General features: G+C 42.8%; 1 protein-coding gene across 1 annotated transcript; it reads left to right on the plus strand.

Annotated features, from left to right (window-relative positions):
• Nucleotides 1-2,554: 2,554 nt before the first annotated feature.
• LOC139278005 (potassium voltage-gated channel subfamily A member 1) lies at nucleotides 2,555-4,654 on the plus strand. Its single transcript, XM_070896657.1, has one exon. The coding sequence runs from the start codon at nucleotides 2,555-2,557 to the stop codon at nucleotides 4,025-4,027; it is 1,473 nt and encodes a 490-aa protein (XP_070752758.1). The 3' UTR covers nucleotides 4,028-4,654.
• Nucleotides 4,655-22,514: the final 17,860 nt, after the last annotated feature.

Below are 22,514 nucleotides of genomic sequence, written 5' to 3' on the forward strand. Positions count from 1 at the left end.
CCCATTCTAATTGGAAAGCGAAACGACTTTTCTTTACTTTTCTGCCACCTCCAATATTTGTCTTGCTAATAAATAACAATGTACAAAGAAAATAAAATAAAAATACAATGTTTTTAATTCCCCCCCCATAATTATTTTCTCCTGGGTTGCTTACAGTAGTGTCCTGAATTATTTTCTTTTAATTCCTGGAGATTCTAAGCCAATCCTGAAGGGTTGGCAACACACACGGATCCTCATATTTGGCTGTGGCTCCTGGGCATGGGTCCCCTGCATTATTGCGGACCTGGTTATGTCACAGTTTATGTCCTTTTTCTGCTTGGAGCATTTGGAGTTAATATATATGGCTATATAAACTCACTGCACAAATACACCTAGTGGCTGACTATCAAATTCACAAGCGAGGAGCTGATGCACATTTATCGCTCTACTTACTGTTCATATGCTAAGCTTTTATGAGTAGCGAGGACACATTTCCCATTAAATAGCCTTGAATTAAAAATAATCAAATTACATACACGTGCTGTGGTGTAAGAGGTTGCGAATACCAATATTGGGACAAATGGGCCTTCTGGTAACGTGGACTGGCATCGGGCAAATTGCATAAGTCGCGAAGCATTAACTGCTGAGCCCAGTGACTGGTCTTTCTGTTAATTGTCAGGATGTTATCGGGCGCGATCGATTTTCATAACCATTTGAGGTTTGCGCAGATGCTCTCTTTTTGTTGTTTCCAAACGGGAGGCTAGCAAAACGCAGAATCTCTTGTTTACATTGTTAGCGCGTTTTTTTTAAGCTGACTGCGCGTTTGTTCTTTAAAGTTGAGGTAAAATTGTGGGAACAAAATATAAACGGGGAGAGGATGAGTGTTTTGTTGATAGATACATCAACAAAATCGTATTTCTCAAGTTGTCAATACTTCAGTCAAAACATAATCAGCGCGCTGTCCCAGTGGTCTTACCAATATATGTTTAACATTTAAAATTCGGTTATATTTTAAAATAATGCGTGATGGGATCAGTTGATCTGTTTTTGCCAATCTTGCACAATAAAGGGTGGGGCGTTGGTTTATTAAACACGGAAAAGCCTGTGGCACCGTACAGCCCTGTAACTGTTTACAATTAATGGGAGCTGTTGTGCGGCTGTTTTATTACAGCTCTGTTCAGTAAGTGGCCCTGAGAATACTGCCGGCTTAACTCGCGTTGCAGTGACTGGGTTCGAAGGTTTGCCACAGTACGCTGCAGTCAAAGAAACATTGTCGTAAAATCGAACCAAATGATGCAGCAGTTTTGATGTTTATGATGCGGATTTTTTTTGCGAGTGTGCACGACGTCGTGTGCAGCGAGGATCTTACCGGGGTTGCCTGCACTGCGTCTAAAATGTCTCGAGTTCGTATGTGAGAAATAGTAGAGATTTTTTTTAAGGAAGCGACTGTTTTCACTGCAACGTGGGAGCTGCTTTGCCGTAGCTGTAAGGTTGCTGTCCGGAGAACGGTGCTCTGCCTACAATCCACAAAGCACTTCTCTTATATATTTTTTTGCTGATACTGCAATGCTAAAGGATGGCCAGTTCGCTTGGCTTTAATGCATTCAATCTTCCACACTGCACCACATGATCCTTCAACAAGGGGCCAGGATGCTGTACCAGAAGATTGTTTTCCGTTACCTGCCGTGAAGTCCATGTGCACAGTTTAATATTTTGTCTCTCTCTGCACTTTGGTGTTTTAAAATAACGCCGGGCGATTTTCCAGTCTGAATCGAGGCGGCTGCCCACTGCAAGCAACGTCAGAAACAAATGACTTGTAAATGGTGTCAGTACAGTCTAATATAGGCTATTAATATTTCAGCAGATCTCATACACACAAAGCTGTAAACCGATAGCCATATTAAGGAGAGGCAGAAGTCCGAAGGAGGAGAGCTTCGCATCGCTTCGAGGCTGGGTCGCATTCCTGCACTATTCATTCTGTCCTTTTACTTATCAGGTAAGGGCTTATTTTTGACTCCAAGTGAACCCTGCAGTTGCAGAGTTCCTCCTCCTCCGCCTCCCTCCTATCCTAGCACTGCAGCTGCTTTTTCGAGCGAAAACCACTCACTTGCCTTATGCGAAGATGTAAAAACGAGAGAGGGTCCGGGCTGCCCGACAACTCTTTAGCAGTGCATGAGCCACACTCACATAGGGTCTCCTCTCCCCCCTCTCTTTGCTTTTTTGCCCCTTTTCTGTCAAAGCTGACTTTTGTTTTATGCTAACGTTTGTATTCCGCAGCACCTTGGTCCTGAGGGGGGAAAAAACACGCCACGGAATTTGCTGAGCTGCCAAAGATCACTTGGAGCCGTTTGAAGTGCTGAGCCCCGCAATGGTCGAGACAGCTCGAAAGCCCAGAGAGCTCCGTTAGCCCCGACCCCCCCTCACCCTCCCCCCTCAGCAACAGTCCCCCCTCCCCAAGCCCTGCCTCCGAATGTCCGATCGCGGGGGAGCAGCACTCAGTAAATCGGACCCAGCCAAATCGCCCCAGTGCCCAGGAGAGCCCCACTGAAAGCCCCCCACCCCCTCGGCCGGCAGGATGACGGTGCTCGCCGGCGACCACATCGACGAAGCGTCGGCTTTGCCCGGCCACCCGCAGGACAGCTACCCGCCCGACAACGACGACCACGAGTGCTGCGAGCGGGTGGTCATCAACATCTCGGGGCTCCGCTTCGAGACCCAGCTCAAGACCCTGGCCCAGTTCCCCAACACCCTGCTGGGCAACCCCAAGAGGCGGATGCGCTACTTCGACCCTTTGCGCAACGAGTATTTCTTCGACCGCAACCGCCCCAGCTTCGATGCCATCCTGTACTACTACCAGTCGGGCGGCCGGCTCCGCAGACCCGTCAATGTGCCGCTCGAGATGTTCTCCGAGGAGATCAAATTCTACGAGCTGGGCGAGGAGGCGATGGAGAAGTTCCGGGAGGACGAGGGTTTTATCCGGGAGGAGGAGCGGCCCTTGCCCGAGAATGAGTACCAGCGCCAGGTCTGGCTGCTCTTTGAGCACCCCGAGAGCTCAGGGCCGGCCCGGGGCATCGCCATCGTCTCGGTCATGGTCATCCTCATCTCCATCGTCATCTTCTGCCTGGAGACCCTGCCGCAGCTAAAGGACGACAGGAAGCGGACCATGCAAGTGGGCAACACCACCATCCCCTACAAGTCCAACATCCTCACCGACCCCTTTTTCATCGTGGAGACCCTGTGCATCATCTGGTTCTCCTTCGAGCTGATCGTCCGCTTCTTCGCCTGCCCCAGCAAGGCGGAGTTCTTCAAGAACATCATGAATTTTATCGACATCGTGGCCATCATCCCCTATTTCATCACCCTGGGCACCGAGCTGGCCGAGGAGGACGAGGGCAACTTGACCGGGGAGCAGGCCACTTCTCTGGCCATCCTGCGGGTCATCCGCTTGGTTCGAGTGTTTCGGATTTTCAAGCTGTCCCGGCACTCGAAAGGCCTCCAGATCCTGGGGCAGACTCTGAAAGCCAGCATGAGGGAGCTGGGACTGCTGATCTTTTTTCTCTTCATCGGAGTCATTTTGTTTTCCAGCGCCGTGTTCTTCGCGGAAGCTGACGACCCCGACTCGTTCTTCACCAGCATCCCGGACTCCTTCTGGTGGGCGGTGGTGTCCATGACCACGGTGGGCTACGGCGACATGTACCCCGTCACCATCGGGGGCAAGATCGTGGGCTCGCTGTGCGCCATCGCCGGGGTGCTGACCATCGCCCTGCCCGTGCCCGTCATCGTGTCCAACTTCAACTACTTCTACCACCGGGAGACCGAGGGCGAGGAGCAGGCTCAGTACATGCACGTTAGCTGCCCGAACATCGCCTCGGACAGCGACTTGCGAAGCCGCAGCTCTTCCATCATCAGCAAGTCGGAGTACATGGAGATCGAGGAAGACGTGAACAACAGCATAGACAATTTCAGAGAGGCAAATCTCAGAACTGGCAACTGCACTGTAGCGAACCAAAACTGTGTAAACAAAAGTAAACTGCTCACTGATGTGTAAACAGCCGCGGGCTCAGTGAAGGGAGCCACGCTTTCTGGACACTGTTACTGACCCTTGTATTGCTTTGTTGACCTCGTTGATGCGTTGTGGCATTGCAGTTATGCTCAGCAAAATAAGCTTTCAGAATAACGTGGAAGGTATATTTTCATTTATGTTTAAATGGCTTTCTTTCTCCAACTGCGTAACGAGGGAGATCTTTTCCAGATCCGTTCACGCGAGCATCCGTAGGTACATTCTTTAAAACTTGGGACTTGTACCTGCTCGCCAACCTCGAATGGAAGTTTTTCTCGGTTCATTTACAAATACCAGTGCATGTGTTAAGGTACAATTTTGCAAGCTGCACCGTGCATCCAAAAAAACAAACACGCGAACAACCAACCAAAATGCATCAGATTCCTGAGTTCTGGTAGGACATGCAAGTGTCTGCAGTTTTCGATCTACTGATGAATATTTCATTGCGAGAGGTGATGTGACGGTTTAGGCCTGCTGAAAAATACATCACCGTCCTTTATCAAAGATTACAAGTGACTGCTTTTGCCTCAACTTTATGATGTAACAACGAATCTGCAGACAACATCTGCAGGGTTGCGATTTTGCAGATACTGCAATTCATATGCTTCCAGGACTTAGCGTAACGCCCCCCCCCCCCCCCCCCCCGATTTGATGCGAGAAGCATAATTCAAAATGAAAATCCCTAAAATAATAGTATGCCTTGATATTCATCATTCACTTTTGTCGTGGCATGCCTCGGACATTACCTCAAATAACAGGAAACAAGTTGGCGTTTAAATTCTACTTCTGGAGTGTTAGTTCTCATTTGCTTTCACCAAAAGTGCAATGGCGTATTATTTAATTTATTACTTCGAAGCACTCATGGCCTGAATGTTAACTTGTATGGGGTAGAGTAACTTTAGATCATAGCATGTTTAACTACTTAACATTAAGGCCTCTTTGGAAAGGGAACATGTAACCCACTATAACTTATGCATGACGTCAGGTTACAAAAGAGATTTGAACTGTAAAGATGGGATATTGAGGGACCTGATGGATTTTCCTGCAGAATTTCAGGGAAATTAGTTAGTTCATGTCCTAACAATGTTCAAAATATGATGCAACATAGCCCAGTCACTTCTGGGAAATCTCTGAACTAAATGAAAGCAGGTTAGATAATGTACATACTTATATGATACGATTTAATTTAAAATGGAACTAATCACACTGATACAAAAGCATGCCTTTTGTGCATTTTAGCAGAATGTAAATGTAAAATATATGTAAATGATGCATCCAACTTGCAGTTCAGTTCCTAATCTATCCTGATTGAGATAAGACATTTTTTTTGAGCTTCCCTATACTTTACTGCAGAAACTCAGCAAATGACTTAGTTAGTTGCTAGTGCCTTTTAAATCCTTACACTCCCAGACTGCTGGAAGTGCCTCCATGTACAAAGAATAGTTGAATGAGCTGACGTCCACAGAAATCCTCTTAATCTGTAACACCGTGAGAATATACCACCTTATTTCTGTCCGACAGTCTGGGGGGGAAATCTTTACCTGCGATGGTCAATGAATAGTTATCTTGGCAAAAAGTTGGTGGAAAAAGCAGATCAGATGTTTGTACATAGTTCTGAAGATGACAGGATTTAAACCAGCTGGTGAGAGAGATGGAAGAAATACAGAACACCTTGGCAACTGGACATTGCAGCTGAACAAGAGTTGCATGAGAAATGACCGAGGGACTTCTTTGATGTCCCCCATCAAATTAAAATGTTAACAAAATACTACACTGAGATCAGTATTCAGAACCTGCTAAGGAACTGCGCAGACTTTAATGGCATCAACATGAGGTGTTAAGGTGTTGAACTGAAAAACACTGAAGAATGTTAACTTCATCTCTTTCTGCCCACTTGCACAATCTGCAATGTACCAAAAAGGAAAATGCAGTTTCCTCAGCAGACTACCTCAGTTTAGGATGATGAAAAGGAAAGTTTCATTGCATGGCTCCAGGCTGAGGGGATTCGTTTTTTTGGTAACTCTGAATTCACATAAACAGCTATTTAAGTGCAGGTTCTTCCTCAATATACTTTCTTGTATTCTTTTCTGGAGCCATATTTACAAGTCAGTTTCAGTGCTTACATATAAAAATGTTGCCAACGTCTCTCATTTAGCCTATCACTGTCCTTAGCCTAACGATTACATCAATATTTGGAAAAATATATGGCGATTTCCCAAAGACCTGGAAAAACAAGAGGTACATTTTTGTAATTAACATCATGCAAGTCTTCAGACAGAGGGATCTACCTGGATGTGGATGTGTTTATTGCAAAAGACAGTTTGTCCGCCTAGGATAATACAGACTGAAACAGCTGGATCAAGACACGATTCAATCCCCAAATAAATGATTGTACTTGATTATAAATTGTACTTGCTTGGAAATTTAAAAAAATGCAAAAGAAAAGATTTCATAAGGAAGGAAGCCACTCCAATACTACATGATTGAATTCGTTGATACAACAGAACTGAGAGTATAAATGAAAGTTACACGGAGGAATTTTGAATAACTCTTGATGAACTGCATTTGTTGTTGGCAACAGGGCATTAACTTCTTCATATAGAATATGTAACCCACCCATACTATGGTTATCCTGACCCTTCTACATCACATAAACCTTGAGGTAGGAGAAAACTTTCCCCTGTGTTAAATGACTTTAATACTGCACTTAATAAAGAGCAATAAATGATCCAATGCTGCAGAACTGCTTTGATAAAATCTATGTGGCTTCTGGCAGCTCATGCTTTAGCAATTGAGTTTCTAGTTTTTGGGAAATTGCGCCTTAGGTTAACATTTATCTGCATGTGACTGAGAAGCGTGCTGCATGCAGTTTTTTTTTGATAATGAAGGTTCTGAAAACCAGTGGGATGGGTTAGGGTTTGGTAATGTTTATTTATAACCATTGCAGCTGAGTACAAGATATGGATAGAGAGAAAATCTGATGTAATATAGGCATGTCTTTCTGGGTATACAGTTTTGGTAGATATTCTTAATTCTGGACCAGCTTGGCAAATGTATTGTACATAGGCCTGAATGTACACAAGGTGGCTGGTTGTGAACAGAGTCATGAAAGAGCCTCTTTTTTTATAATGGAACCATTAATAATAGTAGTGAAATGAAGCAATTCAATATACCAAGAATAGCTGCCTTGGTGTATTGTTTTGTAGAGTGACTTTGCCCAGTTTAAAGTGGTTTGCACTGAATAATATGCATTAAAGCAATATCATTAAAAGGAGGAACTCTGTCATTTGTTTCTGAGGTAGAATTTGGATTTATTTGATCTAGAAATTTGATCTAGATACAAATAAAAAGACAAATAAGAGACAAAATGATGGCTGTGATGCCGCACAGCACATTGCTGATGAGCACATTTCAATTCAGCTCAGCAATTCGTGACGGAGAGCTTCTATTTAAAATGTTGTCAGGAATATAAGTAAAACATATTCTCACTGTCTTAGTTGGTATCAGGTCATAGCAGAAACATTCCATATTTTATTCACTTCAGGTTTTTGATTCACCAGTCAAATGTGTAAAAAGTAGAATTAGCACCTGATGAAGTCGCGGCTTCTCCGGTGTGATTGAGATGGCATATTTGAAGCCGTGCATATTGCTGGTTAACACCTTGTTTGAGATGAAAGTATTGGTTGCTGAAGTAGCAAAAAATCTTAATTCCTAAGTACTGTTAAACTTAACTTTCATTAAGCATAAAAATGCACTTTAAAATTCAGCACAAATTGCCTTAACTGGTATATTGATCTTGAAAGTGAAAAGAGGTTCTGCAGCCTGTGTACCATCAGGTCCGGGGTATTCAAGTTTGAATGGCTATAGTATTACTACTGTCATTTATCAGTGATATAATTTTGAAAACATTTGTGTTGGCAGGCTTGTTCATTTCCTGTTTAGGGATGTCATAATACTTTGATATACTTTGTGATACACAAAACCCTCCATAATTAAAATGCATTCATTTATTTTCCTCTATAAGGGTAATTGTCACCAGGATAATCCAAAATGCTATGATGAAGTGAAAGAAAACACGGTTAAGGCAACTGTGAAAGATAGATTATATTTCTAAAAAAATGGTAGCAATGATTAGAATTCTATTTTTGTGATTCAAAATATAATTACTTTAAAAATGAATATTGTACTATCAAAACCCATATTGTGACATCCCTAATCATTGGCATATAATGTTTCAATCTTCTGATCTATTTATTCTTATGCCTGTTTACTGTCATAAACATGCCTATAATTTGGGTTTATAAAATATTGTTATTTAAAAGAATAGTTTATTGCCCTATGCAATCTGCTCAATGTATCAAACACTTTACCTTCCCCTTCTACTTAATAACAAATTAAAGATGAATTTCCAGGCTCTGATTCAGCTATGTCCTGACTGGTTATTTTCATATAACTTCTGAAATCACTAGTGTACAGGGTACGTGAGTAATGTATGATGTGAAATCATTACTGTAGAGGATATATCAGTATTGTGTCATCGGGAACACACACAATTCATTTGTATCCATTCAATTTTAAGGCTGCTTCAAATCCATATCGATGAGAGATACGTTTTCTTGAAGCTGAGGTAGATTTGAAAACGTTATTATTTATGAACAAAATGGATCGAGATCCATATGTTTTTGTGTGCATATTTCTACTGATCCTTGACTTGTAAATCTGAGTTAATTAAAATAAATACTGCATTAACTAATATGTTCTCTGGAAGTCATCCCTTCCAAAACAAAATACAGGATATCTCAGCAAAGACAGCTCAATATGGTGCATGACCTGTGGCATGAGTAAGCTTTGATGCTCTTTTGTGTGTGTGAAAGAACACCATATTTTGCAATCTTGGGTGAGTTTTTCAGTTTTATTCTATATTATTATAGCTATACCCTATTCTATTTTTATGCAAGTACATGATATGCATGACATTTAAAAGCATTATATTACTAGTATGAATTCATATTCTTTACCTTGTGTAGTAGGTAGTTCAAGCATTGAAACTATCACTCCTAACCATAACATTAAAAGGTGTTGCGCTGTAATGGTCTAAGAGAACCATAGAGCTGATAGCTCTAAACTTGTATTGATCTGTTACACATGTAGATTTCTTTCGCTTAGTTATCCTCCCTTCTCTCCCCTGGTCTCAAGTCAGCGCTTAGTCTTGCTGGGGTATGCTTGTATTCTCTATACCTCAGCCATTTTTCATTTATGAACCTAGATAGTGAGTCACCATGGGGTCTTTGCAGCCAAGCCACATCTTGTCCTTGCCCGGTGTCCACACATGCACTCTTCCCAACAACTTTTACTGGGCAATGATTGGAAATCCTGGATGCTTTTGCCCCTTTCCTGATCCCAATTGTAGTTGTCCCTCAATGCTGCCCTAGTTATGACCAGCACAGACTAGGGACCTAAAATATCAAACCACCTTAATCTAATATCTAGTGGGGCATTTATAGTCCACAGATGTAATTCTGACTGAATCCCTCCTGAGCTTTCTTTGGGTTTGGGGGACCCATTCACACTGGCACCCATAAAACCAAATCTTAGCTCATGGGGATTCATTTGGTTGTGATACGGTGATATTATGAAGTACACATACCAAACATTTGTTAATTTGTTTTGGTTTTTAATTATTTGTATCTTTATGTCCAGAAGCGAGGAACAATTGGAGATTCTTTCTTGGTCGTTTATATGTTTTTTTCTTCTTGGCCCTAACATGTTCACCCTTTGGGACCCAAATTGTAGCATATTTTGTTTCCACTGAGCTCTGAGATTGCAATTCAAGACTGAAACTAGCAGGTGGTCAGGATAGGAAGTTGGGCCTGGAGGTCGATTTCATGTGCCAGTCCTTGATTACACACCATGTTTAGCATTGCTGTCAAATGCCAGACACTTCATTGCAACACTAAGGATGGTGTGCAAATGCATCCTAAGATCTCTTGGTCTGTGTGGCTCTGTACCACAGCACCGAGTGCATCTCCCACTCATCAGAAGGAATAGACATGATTAATATTGGGTTAATACTTGAAATATGGTTTCTCTGGGATGTGATGAAATGGGAGATGGTCAGCCCTGAAAGTCAGTCTGCAAATGCAGAAGGAATGTCAGAGGATATATCTTAGTGCTTTTTTGAGTGTGTTGCTCAATTCTCTCTGCATTTCACCTGTATACTTCCTTGCGGAATAATCTAATGAATGGATGTGCATGATTTGTCACATTGTAGATAGCTGGCATTGTTTGTGGTTCCCACTCACCAAATTGGTAAATATTGTAAACTGATAATAGAATGAATGCTTATTTTTTGTAATTGCAAGAACAATTGCCCTTGTTACTGCATTGCACCAATTGTTTGACATAGAAAGAAAGACTTACATTTTTACAGCACCTTCATGACCTCAAAACATTCCAAAGCACTCTACAGCCAATTAAGTACTTTTGAAGTGTAGTCTCTGTTGTAATGTTGGAAATGCGCCAGCCAATTTGCACACAGCAATGTCCCACAAACAACAACGTGATAATGACCAGATAATATATTTTAGTGATGTTGGGTGAGGGATAAATATTGGCCAGGACACCAGGGAGAACTCACCTACTCTGCTTTGAAATAGTTGCCATGGGATCTTTTATGTCCACCTGAGTGGGCAGATGGGGCCTCGGTTTAATGCCGCATCTGAAAGATGGCGCCGCCAACTCCCTCAGTACTGCACAGAAGCGCCAACCTCGATTTTCTGCTGAGGTCTCTGGAGTGGCATTTGAACTTGGAACCTGTTGTCCCTGAGGCGAGAGTGCTACCATTGAGCCACAGCTGACACTTATTTCATAGAGGAAAAAAAAGGAAATTATATTACAATGAGCTCTTTCATTCCCAATGGGTTAAGATTCCTGATGTTTAACAGTCATATTTTATGACTGAAGTCATACCAATACAGTAGGTCCCCATTCTTCCTTGGTACTATGGTAAAAATGGCAGCTTTAATATGGAGTACCATCTGTAAGCTACAATCCATAATTTTAGATTAGCATTAGAATGGCAGAAGATCTTGCATCTCATGGCTTTCGCTCGTTTGGTATTATTCTGGCTTATGGAGGTAAATTTTGTGATTTAGTGCTCTTGATGCAAAGCTTCATGCGACAGCAGTTCATTTGGGGAATTCAAGTGCAGAGGTTAGCTTATCTACTGTGCGGGCTGTGGAGATTGGCTCACCCGAATTTCTGACATAAGCTCTTGTCGCGTGAAAGAGGGAAAAAAAAGAAAAAAAAACAAAGGGGAAGTGGAAATATGATTGGACAGAAGCAGTTTTCAGAGGTTTTTGAAATCGGGGAGGAAAGCAATAAAGTGGATGTGTTGAGGGCTGGAGCTCCAGAAGGCAGCTGAATGAGCAGACATCGGTAATAGAGTGGAGGGACCTACATGGGTCGGAGAGGAATCTCACAGATTTTTTCCCCAGATTGGCCTGGTTTTTTAATTTGTTTTTTTGCCTCTCCCGGAAGATCACATGGTTTCGGGTGGGGTGGAGTCTATAAGTTGTGATACACAAGATATCGCAATTGTGTGGGACAGGCTCGATGGACTAGATGATCTTTACCTGTCCGTCATTGTTCGTATGTTTGTAGAACAAAGCATAGACCAGGGTCGGAGGATTGGAGAGTGCATGATGGAATGTATGGCTGCAGAAGACAGCTGAAGTGGAACCATGGAGAGATTTTGAAATTGAGGATGAGGGGATTCAATTTGCTTGGGCATGGGGAGTCAGTGGAGCTTGGCAAGGACAAGGATGAAGCATTAGTCCAGGTAAGCACGTGAGCTACTGCATTCTGGAGTTGTGTTTTATGGGAGGTGGAAAGAGGGAGGTCATCAAGGACAGCATTAGTGAAAAGCCTGGATTAGGGTTTGAGCAGCAGGGTGGAAGAGGCAGGTAATAATTTGGAGGTGAAAGAAAACCGTCTTGATTTACTACTTTTAATATCCCCGCAAACACTAACAAAGGATAATAAACTGCCCTAATAATTGAAGCATTTATTTACTAAAAGTAATCTCTGGCACCATCCAACCTGCTCCTCCACCATCCAGTAGGTCCCTGACTCTGGTCGCTTTGCCAAACAAAGCCCCCTCCTCCGCCTGCCACCTAAACCCGTGGTGGTAGAGGTACGGATTCCTGAGCAGTGGCTCCTGAAGGGCAGCTCAACAACTCTACAACTATTTTGTTGTAATCTGTAAAACATAAATCATTACCTCAAATGCCCCCTGATTAAAGGGGGGGGGGCACACTCCAAAAGCTTTTCAAGTGCCCCCTTGTTTTTTTGGGAGGGAGCACTAAGAACACAAATTATACAAGTGCCCCCTGGCTAAAAGGGGGGGGGGCACTAAAACCGACAAACTTAAACAAATTATACTTTAGACACTAAATATTCAAATTAAAATTTGGTTGCCGGGGGTGATGATGCACTCCAGTTCCTCCATTGCCCACCTCTCGCGGAAGGCCATGAGTGTACCGGTGGACACCGCATGCTCCATCTCCAGAGCCACCCTGGCTCAGATGTAACTGCGGAAGAGAGGCAGGCAGTCGGGCTGAACGACCCCCTCAACCACCCGCTGCCTGGACCGGCTGATGGCCCCCTTGGCCATGCCCAGGAGCAGTCCTACTAGGAGGCCTTCCGACCTGCCCTTCCCCTCCGCACAGGGTGCCCAAAGATCAGGTGGGACTGAAGTGCAACCACGATTTGAGGAGCAGCCCCTTCCAATATTGGAAGAGGGGCTGCAACCTCGCACATTCTATTAAAAACGTGGAACACGGACTCTTCCAGGCCGCAGAAATTGCTTGTGGCCTGGGAGCCCGTGAACCGATTAAAAAACTTATTGCACGGGACTGCTCCGTGCAACACCCTCCAGGCCAAGTCCCCAATAGATAGAGGGAGGACTCCCGCGTAGGGAGCACTCCACTGGGGACCCCCGCCTCCTCCGGACGGCAAGATGGTGCATTTATACTCTGCAACAGTGATAAGAAGGGAACACCTGGCATGCCCCTGGCATCCAATGTTGCTAAGGACCTCAAGGTGGAATTTAACATTTAAAAGACCAACATAATAGAGATTAAGCAATCTTTTATAATTTTATGTAATTTTCTCCAGGATTGTTGAGACCCACTTATGCTGCAACCATTTGCTGCAGTGATTTTTTTCTGGTGACATTCTTTCTATATTAGGGTGTCAAGGCCAATGATGTTTATAATAGCAGAATTACTTTCCTTGCTCTATATTCCATCCACCCCAACACCCCAGTCATTTTTTTGACAGCTGTCACATCTTGACTTGACATCTACTATTATCTCAAGACCCTTTTCCAGATCCATCTTGGTCGGTATTTTCCCATTAATCCTGTAATTCCTCTGCTATTCCTTCAGTCTACTTTTACACGACATGCTTCCTGAACCTACTGCTTGAAGAACATCACCATTACCCATTCATAAGTCAGTCATCAGCTGCATTGCCAACCTTATTAATGCCAATATTGATTGCTGGTAAAACCTCATGACTGATTGTATGAGATGGTAAGCAGTGATACATGGCTGAAGCCTGAATGAGAAGTGATGACAGTGGAAACACAAACATCAGTCGCCTGTCTACCCCAGATGGGTTCTTTGGGTCTCATACATCATAGTAATCAGAGCAGTCATCAAGAACTTTATAGGGACCTCCTAGCACGTCACATGTACAAATTGTAAGTTTGTAAAATAAATATTATCGCATGTGGAGCCAGAAAAAATGAGTGCTCCTCCCAATCCCACATTAAAGCTGAAGCCACTATTGGCTACCACTTGTGCACCCTTCCCCACCTCCACCTTGACTCCTGTTCCAATTGCTCACAGTCTCGATGTCCTGGTTGGTCTCCTTTTCCGGTGGCCCTATTCCCAATCACCTTCCCCTTTAAGCACTTAACTGAGGACCACTGTTGGCAGTTCAGAGGCTCGAAATTCAGAGGCTCGAAATTCAAAGTCTCTTCAACGGTGAGCTGTCTTGGGACACAAAGCAGCTTATGCAGCTTGTCAGTCTCATTTAGATGAGGCCCAGGGCCTAATATCAGATATGGCTTGGGCCTATCTGTTCAGGTGCGGGGAACACATTTCTAGGCCGCTGTCTTTGTGTATGAAGGACCTTCACTAATCACCGTATAATGAAATGATATATTAGCTACAAGCACATTCAGTTAGGTTTGTTTCTACCATGTTTGTTCATTCAACTGCTTCGAACTCAGGATTGTGTGCAACAACTTCTCTGGAATGATTCAGTCTGTATTTGCATAATGGCACATCAAAGGTTGGATTTCTGCTCTGATCTTTATGTCCATCCTACTGATCCTGGTGAAGTTTCCACGGTCTGCCTCATGTTTTAGTTAAGTTCTGCCAGTATTCCTGTCTGCATTTCAGAACTTGCTGCTGAGGGGGTCAGGAAGTGTCTCTTGCCGTAGGAATCAAATGGCTGCAGCAGTTAAAGGGCTGAGCATGATCACCAAAGTTTTCATTCTGGTTGATGTTGCTCCTTTTAGGGTATTTCCCTCAAACCCCCCAGACACCACAATCAGGTAAGCGAGCGATTGATTAAAATGGCTGCTGTATCAAAAACTGTCATTCTTCATGTGCAGGTTGTTGAGGCTAATAATGATGGAAAATGTGACATATAATGCCAGTGCATCATTATTGCTTTATTTGCATGCATCCGTCCATATTTGGACTGCGCTTCTAATATATCTGTCACTTCCAGTGGAAAATTTTCCAACCTCTGCCCACCTTAATGCCATTAGTGGAAAGACAGCAGAATCCTGCCTCACAGATCTGTTATATATTATAATCTTAGCTTTGCTTTACCCATATTTACAGATATTTTGTCTGCATTTTCCAAAACATTTGTGTAGACTTCCACATGTCAGAGATTACATGAAGCCCCACAATCAGCTGAAACATTGTCACTGACCTTCACTGTCACACCCAATGTTTTGGGAATACGACTTTTTACCATTTCCCTGCTGTTTTAATTGTGCATATTTTATTTTAACCATTTTTTAAATTTCCCTCTAGGAAGTAAGTTATTTATCATACCCCTAAACACTGGCTGTTTCAGTTACTGTGACTCTATCTCGAGAATATTTGTTGAAAATGTCTTCAACTTACATCCCTGCCTGTCTTGAAAAGTCTCTTTAAAGCATTGTCATTCTAATGTCAGTCAGTTGGCGTGCATTTCCAGTCAGCCCGACTAGAGTGCAGCTGGGCTCCGGTGCAACTCATTAGCATGGTCTGGCCTGCACCAGAGTGGGAACACACTCCTCTGACAATGGATGGGTGCCTCAGATTGTGAGAGAGCATTTGCGCACTGCTGCAGGCCTGAAACCTATTTTCTCAACCTCTGAAGGGCTGGTTGCAACCTCTCATGCCCAATCTCTCTGGACATTTCCGTTGTTAGTGATCCATCCAAGGCACACATGCGGGAGGTGTCCTGATGTCACTCTTACACTCTTATAGCATTACCCATTGAACGTAAATATTGAAATGGGGGTGTCTTTCCACACATGCTGATGGGTGCTCACGAAAATGCACATCCACTGAAAAGGTGCCTTTGCCTAACACCTTCGAATTCAGATGCAAGCAGTATGTTGAGCAGAAGAAAATTGTACCCTCCCCCCCCAAAAACGTCTAAAAGTGCCTTCAGCTAACACCACCCCCGCAACCGCGCCCCCCGGCCAAATAAAATGTTTTTTCCCTACTCTGTGCCCACCATTATTCACCTTATTAAGTTCACTGCCCACTCTCTTTACACGAGGAGACCAAAAATTGTACCTCTTGTTCCTTCTGCTGTTTGCTGCTGTTGTAACTGTTGCTGCTGCAGTTGTTGATGCCGATGTTGCTGCTGTGCCTGTTTATGTTGTTGTTGCTGCTATTGATTCTGTGGTTGCTGGTGGTGTTGCAGTCATTTGTGATGCTGCTACTGTTGTTGCTGCTGGTGGTATTGCTTTGCCTGATACTGCTTCTAATATGCTGTTGTCATTGCTGCTTTCATTTGTGCAATTATTGCTGCTATTGCTAGTTCTGTTGCAATTATTGCTGTTGTGATTATTGCTGCAATTGATGTTCTCATTGCTGTCATCGCTGCTGTGCGGCTGATGTTTCTATTGTTGTCGCTGTTAATATTGCCATCTCTCTCGACCCGCCTACCGTTCCTGTGCTGTCAGAGTGTTTGTCCGACATCCAGTCTTGGATAAGTCACAATTTCCTCCATCTAAACATTGGAACAATGAAACAATTGTCTCTAGCCGCTGCCACAAACTCTATCTCCTCACCACTGATTCCATCCTCCTCTGCGACCACTTTCTTCGGCTGAACCAGACTGATTACAACTGTAATATTCTATTCGACCCTAAGCTGAGCTTCTGACTCCATTTCCTCTCCATCACAATGATTGTCTATTTCTATCTCTGTAGCATCACCCCTTTCTGTCCCATCTAAGCCCATCTGCTCTGAACCATGCCTTTGTGACCTCTAGACTCAATGATTCCGATGCTCCCCTGGCTGATCTCTCATTCTCTACTTTCAGCCCATCAAAATTCTGCTGCTTGTATCCTTTCCTGCTGCTTGTATTCCATCTGCTCAAAGTGCTGCTGTCCTTCCTGATCTACGTTGGCTCGTACCCCAATATCTTATATTTTAAATTGGTATCCTTGTGTTTAACTCAGACTTGCCAAACTCTTTCTTATCATGAATCCAGACTCATATACATTCTCCCTCCCGTTGCCTTGATGGATGTTCCTTCAGCCGCCTAGGACATGCTCTGGAATTTCCTTAACCAAAGCCCTCCGCATTTCGTGTCCATCTCCTCTTTTAAGAACCTCCTAAAAGTCACCTCTTGAGCACTTCATAGTTTTTTCTACTTTGAAGGTGCTATATAAATGCACAAAGGCTGTCACTGATGTTCACTGTGATGGCGCTGTTCCTAGTGTTATTGCTGTTGTTGTTTCTGTGGCTTTTGACATTACTTCTGTTGCAATTATTCCAGCTATTCCTGTGGCTTTAGTTGCTGTAGTTTATTATTAATAATTACTATTGTTGCATTTTTGTTGCTATTTCTGCTGTTCTTGTTTTTTGTCTTTGTTACGATTGCTGTTATCGCTGTTCTGATATTGCTGCAGTTTTTGTTCCTGATTTTGCTATTGGTTACGAGTGCTGCTGTAAGTTTTATTGTGATTGCTGTTTTTCTGTTTCTGTTGCCTCTGTTGCTATTTTTACAGTTATTGCTCTTATTGTGGCTGTTGCTATTCTGGATCTTAATGCTGCTCTTGATGTTGATGTTGCTGTGATGGTTGTTACTATTGTTAATATTATTGTTCCGGTTGTTTGGCTTTTCCTGTTGCTGTTATTGCTTCTGCTGATGCTGCTGTTTCTGTTTTTGCTATTGACGCTTTTGTTGCTTCCATTCTTATTATTACTGTTACTGCTCTTGTCTTGCTTTCTCGCTAAGCTCTCTCTGACTTCAAAACTACTTCGGTTCTGATTCTGTGACTCTTTCAGTTCACTAGAATCTCAATATTTGCAAGGCTCTTCAACAGCATGATCAATCATAAGAACATAAGAACATAAGAAATAGGAGCAGGAGTAGGCCATATGGACCCTCGAGCCTGCTCCGCCATTTACTATGATCATGGCTGATCCAATCATGGACTCAGGTCCACTTCCCTGCCCGCTCTCCATAACCCCTTATTTCTTTATCGTTTAAGAAACTATATCTATTTCTGTCTTAAATTTATTCAATGTCCCATCTTCCACAACTCTCTGAGGCAGCGAATTCCACAGATCCACAACACTCTGAGAGAAGAAATTTCTTCTCATCTCAGTTTTAAATGGGCGGCCCCTTATTCTAAGATTATGCCCTCTAGTTCTAGTCTCCCCTATCAGTTGAAACATCCTCTCTGTATCCACCTTGTCAAGCCCCCTCATAATCTTATATGTTTCGTTAAGATCACCTCTCATTCTTCTGAATTCCAATGAGTAGAGGCCCAACCTACTCAACTTTTCCTCATAAGTCAACCCTCTCATCTCCGGAATCAACCTTGTGAACCTTCTCTGAATTGCCTCTAAAACAAGTATATCCTTTCGTAAATATGGAAACCAAAACTGCACGCAGTATTCCAGGTATGGCCTCGCTAATACCCTATACAACTGTAGCAAGACTTCCCTGCTTTTATACTCCATCCCCTTTGCAATAAGGGCCAAGATTCCATTGGTCTTCTTGATCACTTGCTAAACCTGCATACTATCCTTTTGTGTTTCATGCACAAGTACCCCCCAGGTCTCGCTGTACTGCAGCACTTTGCAATCTTTCTCCATTTAAATAATAACTTGCTCTCTGATTTTTTTCTGCCAAAGTGCATAACCTCACACTTTCCAACATTATACTCCATCTGCCAAATTTTTGCCCACTCACTTAGCCTGTCTATGTCCTTTTACATATTTTTTGTGTCCTCCTCCTCACATTGCTTTTCCTCCCATCTTTGTATCATCGGCTAACTTGGCTACGTTACACTCAGTCCCTTCCTCCAAGTCGTTAATATAGATTGTAAATAGTTGGGGTCCCAGCACTGATTCCTGCGGCATCCCACTAACTACTGATTGCCAACCTGAGAATGAATTATTTATCCCAAATCTCTGTTTTCTGTTCATTAGCCAATCCTCTATCCATGCTACTATATTGCCTCCCACCCCATGAACTTTTATCTTGTGCAGTAACCTTTTATGTGGTACCTTGTCAAATGATTTCTGGAAGTCGAAATACATCACATCCACTGGTTCCCCTTTATCCATCCTGTTCGTTACACCCTCAAAGAATTCTAGCAAATTTGTCAAACATGGCTTCCCCTTCATAAATCCATGCTGACTCTGCGTAGCCGAATTTTGCTTTTCCAGATGTCCTGCTACTGCTTCTTTAATAATGGACTCCAACATCTTCTCAACCACCGATGTTAGGCTAACTGGTCTATAGTTTCCTGCTTTTTGTCTGCCTCGTTTTTTAAATAGGGGCGTTACATTTGCAGTTTTCCAATCTATTGGGACCTCCCCAGAATCCAGGGAATTTTGGTAAATTACAACCAATCACCTGATTTATGGAATTGAACACATATTCACTCAAATATAATATTCTTTCTTAGCTGGCAAAAATTCTTTACAACTTTCTTTTCTTTTCATCATACATCATATTATTTAAATATATTATAGACATCAACAATTTTATCATAGAATGTGACAAGGAGGTATGTGATCCTAAAGAATTCTGGAACACCTGGCTGGCTCACAATTCATCCACCTTTGCTTAAACTTTTTCCATTTTTGTGCTGAAGTTCCTATTGGGTGTTTGAACAGTATCTACCCTTACACAGCCACTTTCAGTTAGCAGTCTTTAATAATTCAGCTTTTATTTTTCAGTACTGTGATCAGGTTCATCTATGGACATTAGAGTGAGCACATTCTTTACTGCTTCAATGCCTTAATGGTCTTGATGCTATTCAAATGCACAACCTCAACAATGACTTGGAGGATTCTTCAGATTGATTTGTACTTCATTACTATAAGCTAACAAGGGAAATTAAGAATAGTGTTAAATCCAAGGAAGAGGCATACAAATTTACCACAAAAAGTAGCAAACCAGAGGACTGGGAGAAATTTAGAATACAGCAGAGGGAGACAAAGGGTTTAATTAAGAGAGGGAAAATAGAGTACGAGAGGAAGCTTGCCAGAAACATAAAAAATGATTGCAAAAGCTTCTATAGGTATGTGAAGAGAAAAAGATTAGTGAAGACAAGAGTTGGTCCCTTGCAGTCGGATTCGGGTGAATTTATAATGGGGAACAAAGAAATGGCAGACCAATTGAACAAGTACTTCGGTTCTGTCTTCACAAAGGAAGACACAAATAACCTTCCCGATGTACTAGGGGTCCGAAGGAGGAACTGAAGGATATCCTTATTAGGCGGGAAATTGATGGGGTTGAAGACCGATAAATCCCCAGGGCCTGATAGTCTACATCCCAGAGTACGTAAGGAAGTGGCCCTAGAAATTGTGGATGCATTGGTGATAATTTTCCAACAGTCTATCGACTCTGGATCAGTTCCTCTGGACTGGAGGGTTGCTTATGTAACACCACTTTTTAAAAAAGGAAGGAGAGAGAAAATGGGTAATTATAGACCAGTTAGCCCGACATCAGTGGTGGGGAAAATATTGGAATCGATCATTAAGGATGAAATAGCAGCGCATTTGGAGAGCAGTGATAGGATTGGTCCAAGTCAGCATGGATTTATGAAAGGGAAATCATGCTTGACAAATCTTCTGGAATTTTTTGAGGATGTAACTCATAGGGTGGACAAGGGAGAACCAGTCTTTTGACAAGGTCCCACACAAGAGGTTGGTGTGCAAAATCAAAGCACATGATATTAGGGGTAATGTACTGATGTGAATAGAGAACTGGTTGGCAGACAGGAAGCAGAGAGTCGGGATTAACGGGTCCTTTTCAGAATGGCAGGCAGTGACTAGTGGATTGCCGCAGGGCTCAGTGCTGGGACCCCAGCTCTTTACAATATATATTAATGATTTAGATGATGGAATTGAGTGTAATATCTCCAAGTTTGCAGATGATACTAAACCTGGTGATCTGTGAGGAGGACACTAAGAGGTTGCAGGTTGACTTGGACAGGTTAGATGAGTGGGCAAATACATGGCAGATGCAGTATAATGTGGATAAATGTGAGGTTATTCACTTTGGGGGCAAAAACACGAAGGCAGAATATTATCTGAATGGCGGAAAATTAGGAAAAGGGGAGGTGCAGCGAGACCTGGGTGTCATGGTTCAGCAGTTATTGAAAGTTGGCATGCAGGTACAGCAGGCGATGAAGAAGGCAAATGGTATGTTGGCCTTCATAGCAAAGGGATTTGAGTATAGGAGCAGGGAAGTCTTGCTGCAGTTGTACATGGCCTTGGTGAGGCCCCACCTGGAATATTGTGTTCAGTTTTGGTCTCCCAATCTGAGGAAAGACGTTCTTTCTGGCTTATTGAAGGAGTGCAGCGAAGGTTCACCAGACTGATTCCAGGGATGGCTGGAATGACATATGATAAGAGACTGGATCAACTGAGCCTTTATTCACTGGAGTTTAGAAGGGTGAAAGGGGATCTCATAGAAACATATAAGATTCTGACTGGACTAGACAGGCTAGATGCGGGAAGAATGTTCCCGATGTTGGAGAAGTCCAGAACCAGGGCACACAGTCTTAGGATAAGGGGCAGGCCATTTAGGACTGAGATGAGGAGAAACTTCTTCACACAGAGAGTTGTTAATCTGTGGAATTCCCTGCCGCAGAGAGTTGTTGATGCCAGTTCATTGGATATATTCAAGAGGGAGTTAGATATGGCCCTTTATAGGTAAGAGGATCAAGGGGTATGGAGAGAAAGCAGGAAAGGGGTACTAAAGGAATGATCAGCCATGATCTTATCGAATAGCGGTGCAGGCTCGAAGGGCCGAACGGCCTACTCCTGCACCTATTTTCTATGTTTCTATAGATAACTTACTTAGGTATTGGCTTGTACAGAACAACCCCAAGGCATATTAATCTCTAATTCTCAATCTTTATTAACAACATCATGATACCAAACATCAGAAAATACATGGATGAAATGTATGGTAGGAACAGTCCTGTGCTGGTTTTCACAAACAAAATGAATTATGTGTGTCTCTTGCTGCAATTATCTCTGCTTGTCTCCCACTTGCTGTTTCCACTTCCCTCTCCATTTTTAAACTCATTTTCCACTCTGTTTTCCAGCTACATGCCCCTTACACCTTTTCATCATCACTGATGTTCCCTCTAAGCTGCGTGTGCGCGCGGCTGCGCAGTAATCTGCAAGGTACCGCACAGGCCGGTCACAAGCTTTTCCATCGCAGACATTTAATGGGACCGCGCATGGAAATAAACAGGCCGCCCCTCAACAAAGGCAGTTTAGAGGGAATATTGATCATCACCGGTGCATTTCGGTTTGGCTCTGTGTCGAAAAGCATTTTTCTCTGTCAGATTATATATTATATTTTATAGTATTTGCTGCTTTAGAAATGGCAGCATGATAAATGATTGACTGATTAAGTTGCTCATTTTTTCCTCTGCTGCTCAATGGTAGTTTCTGTCTGATTCAAACTATTAATTTATTTACATTTAATCATTCTACTAAGTCCTTATTTCAGCAAATCACAATTTTTTTTGTCCTACAAAGCTGTGATGCCCTAAAGTTGTGCTTTGTTGGTGTGACACAATGGATATGTGTTAGATTAGATTTTGAATTGTGTACATAGACTAAACTAATATTGTATTGCATTTGATTTTACACATTTAGTAGACACCAAGTTCACTTCTGAT

This window comes from Pristiophorus japonicus, chromosome 13 (genome assembly GCF_044704955.1).
Source record: "Pristiophorus japonicus isolate sPriJap1 chromosome 13, sPriJap1.hap1, whole genome shotgun sequence".
NCBI lineage: Eukaryota > Metazoa > Chordata > Chondrichthyes > Pristiophoridae > Pristiophorus > Pristiophorus japonicus.